At 33.9% G+C, this 12529-nt stretch overlaps 1 protein-coding gene across 1 annotated transcript in view; it reads left to right on the forward strand.

Annotated features, from left to right (window-relative positions):
- Window positions 1-12529, forward strand: part of LOC133188456 (secernin-2-like) — a 66564-nt gene that overhangs the window by 23740 nt on the left and 30295 nt on the right. The window contains exon 3 of the mRNA XM_061323894.1: window positions 440-627. Within this exon, the coding sequence (XP_061179878.1) occupies window positions 440-627 (188 nt within the window). The remainder of the gene's footprint in view (window positions 1-439; window positions 628-12529) is intronic.

The following is a 12529-nucleotide window of genomic DNA, read 5'->3' on the forward strand; positions in this document are numbered from 1 at the left end:
TTGAATTTTTACTTGAATAATAACCAAGTATTTAATCAGAAAGGCAGGTGAGTGACCAGTTACTAAGTCTCATCTGAGCCAGGACTTATGCATACAGGGTTATTTTTGTCCTTTCACACTTTCAACCATTTTGCCCCATTTCAAATTCTCCCAAACAAAGTTTTGTAAAAGAGATAATGCTGTCTCCTTTTTAAATTTGCACCATTTTTAATTTTCTCACTTCTCCACTTCAAGGGATAAAATCTTCCCTGTATACAGTAGATAAAAGATATATATTCTTTGTTGTGTAGGATACATACATAAAATTTTACATGTATGACAAATTTCAAGAGTCCAGTACCTTTAAAGAGTAAAGGAACCATGTGGGGGACGTCTCAAAATGAGCACTAGTTTGTTTTTGAAGCACTTTTAGTATTGATTATGTTCTTTTTTAAAACAGTGCACATACATTGAGGTAGATCAGGTCAAAAAGACAAATGCTGTGATCATCAGTAAGCCTGCATGGATGTGGGGGGCAGAAATGGGCTCCAATGACCAGGGAGTATCTGTTGCCATGGCACCCATCTGGACTAAAGTGAATGGGCCAAGTGACCTTGAGGAGAGATTACTAGGTCAGGACCTGACAAGGTATCTGTTGGAGGGTGTCATCTTTAATTTTTGGGAAACTTCTAAAATAAAAATTTAAAAAACTTGTTTGGAATTTATCTAATTGGTTGATATGATCAACGTGGTTTTTTTTTTCACTTCAGAATATATCATCACACTTGTATACCGGTATTGAATTCAAAGGTCTAATGACTGTTCTAAATTTTATCCCAAAAATGGTAAAAAATTCTAAACATTGACGTTCATCAACAAAGCAGTAGTTTCAATTCCAAGGTGCAAAAAGAGCACCCATCCACTAATCCTGGACATGCGAAATTTGACTGAGAAAAAGTGGATGTCATAATCTGCTTGTTTCTGGTGATGAGTAAAATTTTTGGCATGATAATTTTCTTCTGTTTATATCCAGTGATAATGTCAAGAAAATGAAACAGTCTCCATAATTGACAAGAGACTAAGACTGAATAAAGAAATATCATATGTACATCAGACACAGTTTGAAAAGATAAAGAAATCTAAAACATGTTTTAATCACTTTATTTGAGACATATTATGTTATGGTGTTCATGTCTGTTTGTTTGTCAGCTTTATTATTTCTGGCTCATTACTTTAATACTATGAGGCCTAGAATTATCAAACTTTGTCTGCTGATATGTCTTGGGTTAAAATCTAGCCTCCATTTGCAATTGATAGTTTGCGTGAGATTAAATAGTTCTTGTTGGCTAGCCATTACTTTCAAAATTAATTTGGTGTAAAGTAATTAAAACTAATTTGATATATATTTTTTATTTTAATTTTTATATACATCAAATTGCAGAGAGTGTCATGTCTCACTAAGATGACAATTTTATAGTCTAAAGGATAAACATAATAGTTAGTGTTTTTGATGTTTTATTAGGCTGTAGCATTATAACCATTCATAAAAAATACAATGAACAAAGCTGCAGATGGGCATTTGTAAAACTTTACACAACAAGCTGAGAAATATGATGTATTATTTGTTCTAATTAATACCTACACCACAGGAGATGCACATTAAACATCAGGATTGGAAAAATAATTGAAATCTTTCTATCAAGGTTGAGATGATTTCCTTCTTTGCACTCTAAACCATTTATGGTTACAGTAATTGAACAATATTTAACAGGCATATCATATTCTTTGTGAACTTTTGAACTGTTGGTGCAAGAGCTTTCAAACTTTTCATGTATATTCCTTGTGATAAGGCCTTTCCTTGGGTTCAAATATTATTTACCTCTTTGACTTTTGAGTTTGACCCACTTTTGAAAATCTTTAACCTTGGCCAAAAGTTTATAAAGGTTGGAGCTAGGGCTTTCATATTACACATAGGTATTCCTTGTGTCAAGGTCTTTCCATGGGTTCCAACAATTTTGACCCTTTTATTAGCTCTTCTGAGCCAAAGGCTCAAAGGGCTAATGCTATGGCCATTTGTGCAGTGTGCGTAAACTTTTTAGAATATGGGCCATAACTCAAGAACCCCTTGGCCAATTAGTGTCAAATTTTACGCAGGGTATCCTTGGCCCAAGGGCTCCCATTTGTACTAAAACTAGAGTTGTGACCCTTAAACAAGGGGAGATAATTAGGAAAATAGAAACAAAAGTACTGGTTGCTAAAAAATCTTCTTCTCAAGAACCACTGGGCAGATTATCACCAAACTTACACAAAAGGATGAGGATATGTTGTAGATTAAAATTTGCATGGGGATTTACCCTGGGGCAAAGGGCATGGTCTCAAGGTCACTTCAAAGTTGACCAAATATTACATTTTATAAAAATGTTGATATTTTGCTTACTATAAGGACTAGGATCATCAAGTCTTGTCAGTTGATGCACCTAAGGACCTCATATCATATTGACTCAAAAGTAGGTCATGGTGACCTATTTTTTAGCTCCCTCGATGAAGTCGAGATGAGCTTATGCTATACCGTCGGCGTTAGCGTCGGCGTCCCGGTTAAAGTCTTAAGAGCAAGTCCCATTCCCAAGTAACTATAAGCCCTACCTGGACCAAACTTGCATGTATGATGCATCTAGGGATGGAAGCTACTACACTTGCTTCAGATGCGGGATCTGACCTGGATTTTCCAGATGAGTGACCAGGTTAAAGTTTTTGGAGCAGATCCATTCCCAAGTAACTATAAGCCCTACCTGGACCAAACTTGCATGTATGATGCATCTAGGGATGGAAACTACCACACTTGCTTCGGATGCTGGATCTGACCTAGATTTTCCAGATGAGTGACCAGGTTAAAGTTTTTGGAGCAGGTCCATTCCCAAGTAACTATAAGCCCTACCTGGACCAAACTTGCATGTATGATGCATCTAGGGATGGAAACTACCACACTTGCTTCTGATGCTGGATCTGACCTCGATTTTCCAGATGAGTGACCAGTAGGGCTGTCACGAGTACCCGAAATAACTGAGAACCGCGGTCCAAGTTGTTCGGTTCGGTTCCGGTTCCATTTTTCCGGATTTCGGTTCGGATCTGGTTTATATATTAGAGTCTGTTCAATACAAAAAATGGCATCGAAATCAAAGGAATGATGACGATAACAGTGATAAATAAACATCACAACTGAAATCTACTTCATTCCATGACAAAACACTTGTCACGGAAGTATTAGATAATTATCAAAACGAGCAGGAATGGTCAGGTTGTGGGTAATAGTAGGCCAAGTCACCGATGTCTAGACGACTTGTTTTCAATGTAAATTTAATGTAACAAATAAAGATTTTTCAAGTTAAATTCATGAAATTAAGGTTTAAAATAGATGTAAATACCCGACCCAAAAAACCCAAAACCGAACCGAAAATTTACAGAACCGACTCGACCCGAAAAATTTTGGAACCGTGACAGCCCTAGTGACCAGGTTAAAGTTTTTGTAGCAGGTCAGTTCCCAGGTAACTATAAGCCTTACCTTGATCAAACTTGCATGGATGATACATCTAGGGGTGGACACTACACACTTGCTTCGGATGCTTGATCTGAGCTAGATTTCCACATGTGAGACCAGGTTTAGATTTTGGAGCAATCCCATTCCCAAGTAACTGTAAGCTCTACCTGGACCAAACTTTCATGTATGATGCATCTAGGGATGTACACTAACCAACCTGCTTCGGATGCTGGATCTGATCTAGATTTTCTACATGAGTGAATTTTAGCCATATTTTAACCAAATTAGCATGGATGATATATCTAGGGATGGACACTTCCAGACTTGCTTTGGATTCTGAATCTGACCTACATTTTACAGATGAGTGACCAGGGTAATTTTTTTTTTAGAGAAGCCATATGATATTATGGCCTGTTATGATTAAACTTGCATAGATGGTGCATCTAAGGATGAAATGTCCAGACTTGCTTTAGATGTTGGAACTGACCACAATTATTTGATTACTTAACAGGTTAAAAGTTATTTGAGCAGGTCTATTTCCAAGTAACTACAAGTCCTACTTAAACCAAACTTGCATGGATAACTAGAAAAAAAAATATTATATGAAATTTGCCTTACTTATAGATAACATTCGTCGAGGTGAGCTTCGTAATCTTTGTTTACCTATGTTTAAATTTTGCGGCCATTCTTTTTCAAAATGATTTAGAGGCATATTTTGACCAATTTAAGGCCTATGATCATCAAACTTTGTCAGTTGATGTATCTTGGGTCCTTGGAGTATGTCGATGAAAAAGTAGGTCACCTTGACCTACTTTCTGAATTTTATGGCTAATCTTTTTCAAAACAATTAAGGTCATTAATTCAAATACTGAGAGGTTTAGAATCATTAAATCTTGTGAGATGATGCATCTTGGTGCCATAATACTATTTATTAAATGTAGGTCACAGTGATCTACTTTTTAAACTTTGCAGGCATTCCATTTCAAAGCATTTTAGAGGCATAATTTGGACATTTTAAGGCCTATGATCATAAAACTTTGTAAGTTAATGCATCTTGGGTCCCCAAAAAACGTCAACTGAAAAGTAAGTCACAGTGACCTACTTTTCAATTTATATGACTATAGTTAAATATTTCAGGTACTAATTGGCTTAGAATCATCAAACTTTGTCAGTTGATGCATCTTGGGTCCTCGGAGTACAACAACTGAAAACTTGGTCACCGTGACCTACTTTTGAAAATTTATGGCTGTATTTAATATTTTCAGTACTCTTTGGCTAAGAATCATCAAAATTTGTCAGTTGATGCATCTTGGGTCCTCGAAGTAGGTCGACTACAAAGTAGGTCACTGTGACCTACTTTTCAATTAATATGAGTATAATTAAATATTTCGGGTACTAATTGGCTAAGAATCATCAAACTTTGTCAGTTTATGCATCTTGGGTCTTCAGAGTTAGTCGACTGAAAACGAGGTCACCATGACCTACTTTTGAAAATTTATGGCTTTAATTAAATATTTCAGGAACTAATTTGCTTAGAATCATCAAACTTTGTCAGTTGATGCATCTTGGATCCTTGGAGTACGACAACTAAAAAGTAGGTCACCCTGACCTACTTTTGAAATTTTATGCCTGTATTTAATATTTTCGGGTAGTATTTGGCTTAGAATCATCAAAATTTGTCAGTTAATATATCTTGGGTCCTCACAGTAGGTCGACTGAAAAGTAGGTCACCGTTTTCAATTTATTTGACAATAATTAATTATTTTGGGAATTTATTGGCTAAGAATCATCAAACTTTGTCAGTTGATGCATCTTGGGTCTTCGGAGTAGGTCGACTGAAAAGTAGGTCACCATGACCTACTTTTAAAAATTTATGACTTTTATTAAATATTTCTAGAACTAATTGGCTTAGAATCATCAAACTTTGTCAGTTGATGCATCTTGGGTCCATAGAGTTAGTCTACTGAAAAGGAGGTCACTGTGACCTATTTTGGAAATTTTATGGCTTTATTTAAATATATCAGGTACTTATTGGCTAAGAATCACCAAACTTTGTCAGTGGATGCAACTTGGGTCTTCAAAGTATATCATCTGAAAAGTAGGTCACTGTGACCTACTTTTGAAATTTTATGGTTATAATTTTAAAAATATTTTAGGTATTAATTGGCTTAGAATCATCAAACTTAGTTGATGCATCTTGGGTCCTCAGAGAATGACAAGTGATGAGTAGGTCACCATGACTAACTCTCAGGTACTAATTGGCTTAGAATTGGGGGACAATATTTCTAGGTCAATGGGTCAAAAATCAAAGTATATTTAAAAACATCATGTCACAGGTAATGTCCCTGTGAAATATGAAAGCTCTATCTCTTCTCATTCAAAAGTTATTACCAAGGTTAAATGTTTTGTGACAGACTAACAGACGGACAGACTGACAGATGAATGAGATTTAATGTCCCATCACTTTCATGAAAGTGATGGACAAAAATATAGCTTGATCCACCTCTCACTGCATACAAACTGTGTCAAATTTTACATATGACGTCACATTGACAAGTGCATTTTGATCAGTGAATTGTTTATATTTTGCTTTGTGGGATTTAACCAACGACAAAAATGCATGCAATAGCAGGGGTCTAGAATTACACTTTCCTGTTGCCCGGGGCAAGTGAAATGTCATCTCGAGAAAGATAGTTTTCATGATAAACTTACCCGAACCGGAAGAGTAATAAGAACCATGCACTCTAAATCTCTACATTTTTCACCCATTTAGTTCAATTTAAATGGCAGTTTGGCCATTAAAAATTGATTGAATTCAAAGAAGAGTTCATTATTGATTGATGAATAATTTTAAAACCAATGTCAAAAACTTAATTGCTCTTATTTACGACTCTTTTCAAAAGGGGGGTTGAACATTTTAACAAGAAATATATTGACGCAAGCGTCACAAATTGGCCGCAAACCAGTTGTGCCTTTTATGAGGCATCAAACTGAAATGCGTGATCTGTTATTAATATATCTGATATTAATCTGTTAATTTATCCTGGTGAAATAAAACAGTGCATGCAACATTACAGATTTTATTTTTCAACAGCAACTTAGTTTTCTTCACAAATATTTGGGACTCCTCTCTCTCTCTCCCTCTCTCTCTCTTAAGCAAATCCAAAGGAGTTTGTTGAAACCCCCACAACCCTATCTAGATCCACCACTGCAGTTTCTTAATTTTGGTGTTGATTTGTGGAAGGAAAAAGCTTGGCACATTGTTAAACAAAAATCTTGTAATATTCTGTCTTTTGAGGAAATAAAATTTTATCATATTTTTAAAAAAAATTCCCATAGGAAATATATATATATATATATATATATATATATATATATATATATATATACGTCATTTTAAAACAAATACAATAAATCCTGTTTAAATAGAGAAAGTAATACTGATTATATATTTTTATATCTTGGTCTTTGCTTTAGATAATGCCCAACATGTGTGCTAATATTCTCTGCACTATCAGAGTTTGTCAATCAGGATTCGATCAGATAAAACATTTACCCAATTATTTATTCAATTTTAATTTTATAATTATCATGCGTTTTTGTTAAACATTTAGACACTATTTATTAAAATTCTATATGAGTGTTAACTACTTATAATTTTTTTAACTCCACAGAAATGCACGACTACTTCAAACTTACATATCAGATAACCGACTGCCTCCTAGGGGCCGGTAATAAATATGAAAAATCATTCAAATATGTTTACTTTTGAAATTTGACTTGGAGGTAGGCGGCAGAACAATACTATCATTCGCAGTTCTTTTCAGGCTGAGGCAGCAAAACTTTGAGTATATTAAAATAAATCACATTAAACATCCAACTATCAGAATCTGCATTTCGTTTATGATTATCTAACAGTGTACAGGGGTAGACAAATAGAATTTTTCAGTACTTGCCCTCGGACAGGTTACCATAGCAAAATTACTTGTCCTACCAAAAAATATGCTTGTCCCACCTTTTTCTTGATTAACACAAAATTAAGCATTATCGTTTATATTAAAATTATTTCTCAATTGATACACTACAAGGGGACCAAATTAGACCCAAAATCACAATTCTTCCAGGGAAAAATTAAGGGTAATTGTTGTTCCAGGGAGATTTCTTAGCTTGTGCAGTGCGTATATCTATATACATGTACATAATTTAAACATTTCCCTGTATTACTTTAGCATCCAAAAAATACTCTCAGAGAAAAAAAAGTGAAGACGCCAAATCATTTGATGATTTCCCATTGCAAGGCATATGAATATCAAGCATTAACATGATTAGAATTAAAATGCACATTGTCAATTTACAATTTCTCAACTGAAAAAAAAGGTTACTTCATATCCTGCATAATATGCATACATGATCACAGTTCATTATTTTACATGCTTTAGTAGTATAATTTTACATTTAAGATTCAGATTTCTTTCCATATTTTCGGGGTATTAATAAAGTCCAAGTCTCATTCTATTTTCTTCAAAATTCTTTAATGAGGTATTCAGTATTTTTTTTTAATTTAAAAATAATGTGCAATCATTTAATTAAAAACAAAAAAATATTATACAGTATTTCATTATGAAAACCACCACTGCATGAAGATCGTGACTTTCTGTGCATGATCGCCAATCCGGAAAAATCTCAAAATTACAGAATAGCTTTAAAAATTATAGAAACAATGTTTTAAAAGAAAAGTTTTGTCAACTTATGTGATTAAATCAATAGATATTTTAACAAAATAATAAATACAGATAAAACTGCCATAGCAACCGACTGTATTAAGCGACTCACTGTCAAAGTCGACCGTAAAAATTCCTCCCAACGCTTTTCCCCATATATTTTACCTGTATTAAACGACCACCTGTCTGATGCCATTTAACGACTATATAATTTCCAATTCCTACTTTCGTTTTCAGTCAAGCATGCTACAGTTTTTGGTTCAAACATCTACAGACACGTTTTTATTTCATTTAATAATTATACAACATGAGTTTTACAAATAAAACATTTCAAAATAAATACTTTTACTTACATTTTGATATTTATTGAATAAACATTAAAATCTTATGCATAAACATTCATGGTTTTTTTTTCTCTCCAATGTTCGGGTGCCATTTTGAAAATAAACGTTCGAGGTCGATCCTGATATCATTTCGTGCTATAAGGGCAAAATGGATATTCATCTATAAAACTTGTGTGTTAAACTTTTAATTTACAAGTAACTAAATCCTATTTGTTTATTTAAGTGGATTGTGTCGCCATCTGGTTATATAAACACACACTAGCTACCCATACCTGGTGATAACTGAAGTGCTTGAAGTACCTGCTCACAAACAGGCAATTTAAGACGCAGTCATGAAAAAAAATTGATTAGGTTAAAGAAATTTTTAGTCATGAATATAAGTTTTTTTTGTTACGAAGTGCAAAAACAAAAATTAGGATGCACTTTTACATTCTTAATAATGTGCAAAACATACGAAGTTATATATGGGCTATCATTTTAAAAAAAAACTATCATAAGAAAAAAATCTTTACAGCTTTTTTATCATGTTTATACTATATAAAAGATCTTAATATTTTAAGATGTTCACAATATTTCCCAATAATCAAATGACTTGTGTGGATCAAGAGTAAATTTTTATTACCGAACAGGACGATTGTACCAATAATATACAAGCGTTTACAGTTGAGCAGTAATTATTAAAAAACAGAAATACACAGAATATGATATAAAATACATTCCACATACATGTATAATATTTTCAGCATTGTATATTTGAACACTGCGGGAAAATAAGCAACCTGTATTAAGAGACCACCTGTCATAATGTGACTTTTTTTCCTTTCTCCATTGGAAGGTCTCTTAATACAGGTTTGACTGTAAGTACAAATAGTGATTGCTTTTTAGTGGTTTATACATTAAGAATTCACAATAAAACAATATACTAGAGCCGAGCTCGTTGCAGAGCAACGAATAGGTCTTCCGTTGGAGCAGTGACCTTGAGTCAAGGTCATGCCATATTCTATGATGATAAATAATCTTGTAAGGGATCTATCAACTTGCAATGTTTCGCCAGTTGAAAGACAATAAAATAATGAACACTTTCTATTTCATGACCTTGAACTTGTCCAAATGACCTTGTGTCAAGCCATGACATACTATGGTTGTGACGCAAACCTATCTGTGTTACCGATTTGACAAGTTCACATATGTTCTTTCAGACCACACATCCAGTAAAAGCATCTTGTTCTTAGTGACCTTGAACTTGAGTCAAGGCAATGACACAGTCTGTATGATACCAACAATACCCTTCTGAGTGTTTCCGACTTGACAAGTTTACACATGTTTTTTTTAATTTCGTTTCCATATAGTTGTAATTTATTACGTTTACCTCGCTGGCTCCAAATTTTATTGTAAATATGTTTTATGTCCAATTTCGATATTGAAAAATGTCGGCGTCTTTGAGTACGTGTACAATGTGCATTACGTTACCCTATCACATCATGTTTTATAATGCAGACCATACATGTATATATAGTCAGCGTTATAAAAAGGTGAGAAAAAAAACCATTTCATTCATTAAAAATCTCTGCTTAATTATCTTTGCCGATTTCTTACAGAACTAGAGTGTTCCAAGGAACGCATGTGTCACCTGCTTTTAGCTTCATTGAAGATGTAACTAAGTCTAAAAGTGATCAGCTATTTATTTGCTATGGCATGGCATATAGTTCATGCAAAAAAAAAAAAAATCCAGGGGTAGTAAGACTGCGATAGAATCTAACAATCAAATAGAAATACAAATCCTTAACCCCTCAAAGCTAAAATGGATATTGATGAAATTTGAATAAATTTATTATAAATAATTATTTATAAATTAATTAAATACGTGATTTCAACAATCTTTCAAAAGAAACTTCAGTCTGTCATATCCGCAATTGTCAGTCTACACCATCCATTTTGGAATACCGATCCCGTTGTATTTTCATAGTACTTAAATTTCAGTTTTTGTGGTGTCTTTATTTCATACAGTGTCAAAATACATTGTCATGAGCTCAAAAGCATGTAAAAATATTAATTATCAAACCCCTGCCTCTCTAATTTCAAAAGACATAAGTTAAATTTAACCCTCCACAGTATATTTTGCAAAATAGGCCAAAGGTCAAGGTCAAGTGGACTGTAACGCTGGTATTTTTCAAAATGTTTTATAACAAACAGTGCACATTCTAAATAGCATAGACTTACCTCTTAAATATAAAAAAGAAGTTGTATATCAGCATTATTGGTTATATTGAAAAGTAGGTCAAAGGTCAAGTTCAAGGATATCTAGGTCGGAAGCCATGATAAAATACAAAAGCCATAGTGTCAAGCTATATGTGCAAATTATCAAATCCATACCTCTTACAGTTCTCGAGATATAAGGTGTGACAGACTGACGGACGGCAAGACAGACAGACGGACGCCAGGCAAATTGATCACTAAATGCTGCTCTGCTCTGCAGGCGACACAAAAATGTTTGTTTGATTGTCTGTTTGTTGTTTAACGTCCATTGAGCTGCCAGCATTTGCCAGTGCCCAGAGGGCTGCAAATTGAGGCCTGTACTCGGCACTTACGGCCTTTGAGCAGTGAGGGATCTTTTTTCATGCCAGAACCTACTGCTACACGGGACCTCATTTATACGCTCAAACCACTGCGCCACGCGGGCGACATGGTGGTATTCGAAACTGCGACTCTGAATCGTAGGGGTAGAAACATTTTGATAAAGGTACTATCATTATGAAAATTATGTTTTGACTCTAGCCTGTTGAAAGCAATTTCATTTTTTTCTGGGATGGGGCACAAACAATCAAAATTTTTTGATATATAAGAAAAAAACCCAAAAATATAATTGCGGGGGGGGGGGGGGGGGGGGGGCACGACCGTATAGCTTTAAGCTATATAGTAAATAAGAAGGAATAACTTGTCATTTGTCAAAGTCTTTTACCTAAACTCTTCACTTTTAATTGTCAATAACAGATTCTTGTTACAAAGTGAAAAGTATACATTTATATGTAGGACAGGTATCCTTCTCATATGCATAATCTATTTAATCAATCATTTTATTCTTAAGGGAAAGTGAAATCTCAATCAAAACTTGTCACAAGTACTGGACTCTCTGATTAATTATAATATACATGTAAGAAGGGATCGTCAATTAGGACTGCAGGTTTGATAAATTCACAGTATGCATCTTCAGCCTTAATTAAAATGTTGTTTCGAAATATTACACTCTATATATAAAGCACAGTATCTATAAAGCAGTGGCACCAGAAGTTTACAATTTTGATTGACAGGTGTAGCGCCGTGCATGAATTTCATGTACATGTAACTATGTACAAACAAGAAATGAAGGGATCTAAAGAAAGGAGTTATTGTGATTTGCATTGTAATTAAAACAGAGATAATTAAGAGTAGTTTGGCTGTGCTGGCCTTTCTGACAATTGAAGTTTTAGAATAACTCATCATTGAAATGAAGTTGTAAAAGTGTATTATCAATTATTTTCATTTTCATCATTAGATGTGTGCTAATATGTTTGTTATATTCAAGTCCATGTATATGTACTCCTTGTACATTTTTTCTTTTGAACCGTGCGTGCATGCGCAGGTGGAATTAAATTATAAAAAGTTAACAAACTTCTTAAATGCATGACATTTACGTTACACAGTTCTGGACATTGGAAATAATTAAGCTTATAGTGTTGCTGATGTTTTATCGTATGCTAAAAAATATGTATAACATAAAACATGTATTTTAAAAAAATCAGCACAATATAGCCTTTCAGATACTTATACATACAAATCAAATTATATATAATATGAAATATTTTATTGAAAAATTACGATCTCTTCTCTGTAAACAGGTAGACATTGAAGGCGAAAAGGGGCTCGAATAGCCGCCATTTTTTTTTTTTTTTTCGGAAAGTGTACAGTTATCT

The sequence above is a fragment of the Saccostrea echinata genome, unplaced genomic scaffold (assembly GCF_033153115.1).
Source record: "Saccostrea echinata isolate AGI-Se365-2 ecotype Australia unplaced genomic scaffold, CSIRO_AGI_Sech_v1 ptg000016l, whole genome shotgun sequence".
Taxonomy (NCBI): domain Eukaryota; kingdom Metazoa; phylum Mollusca; class Bivalvia; order Ostreida; family Ostreidae; genus Saccostrea; species Saccostrea echinata.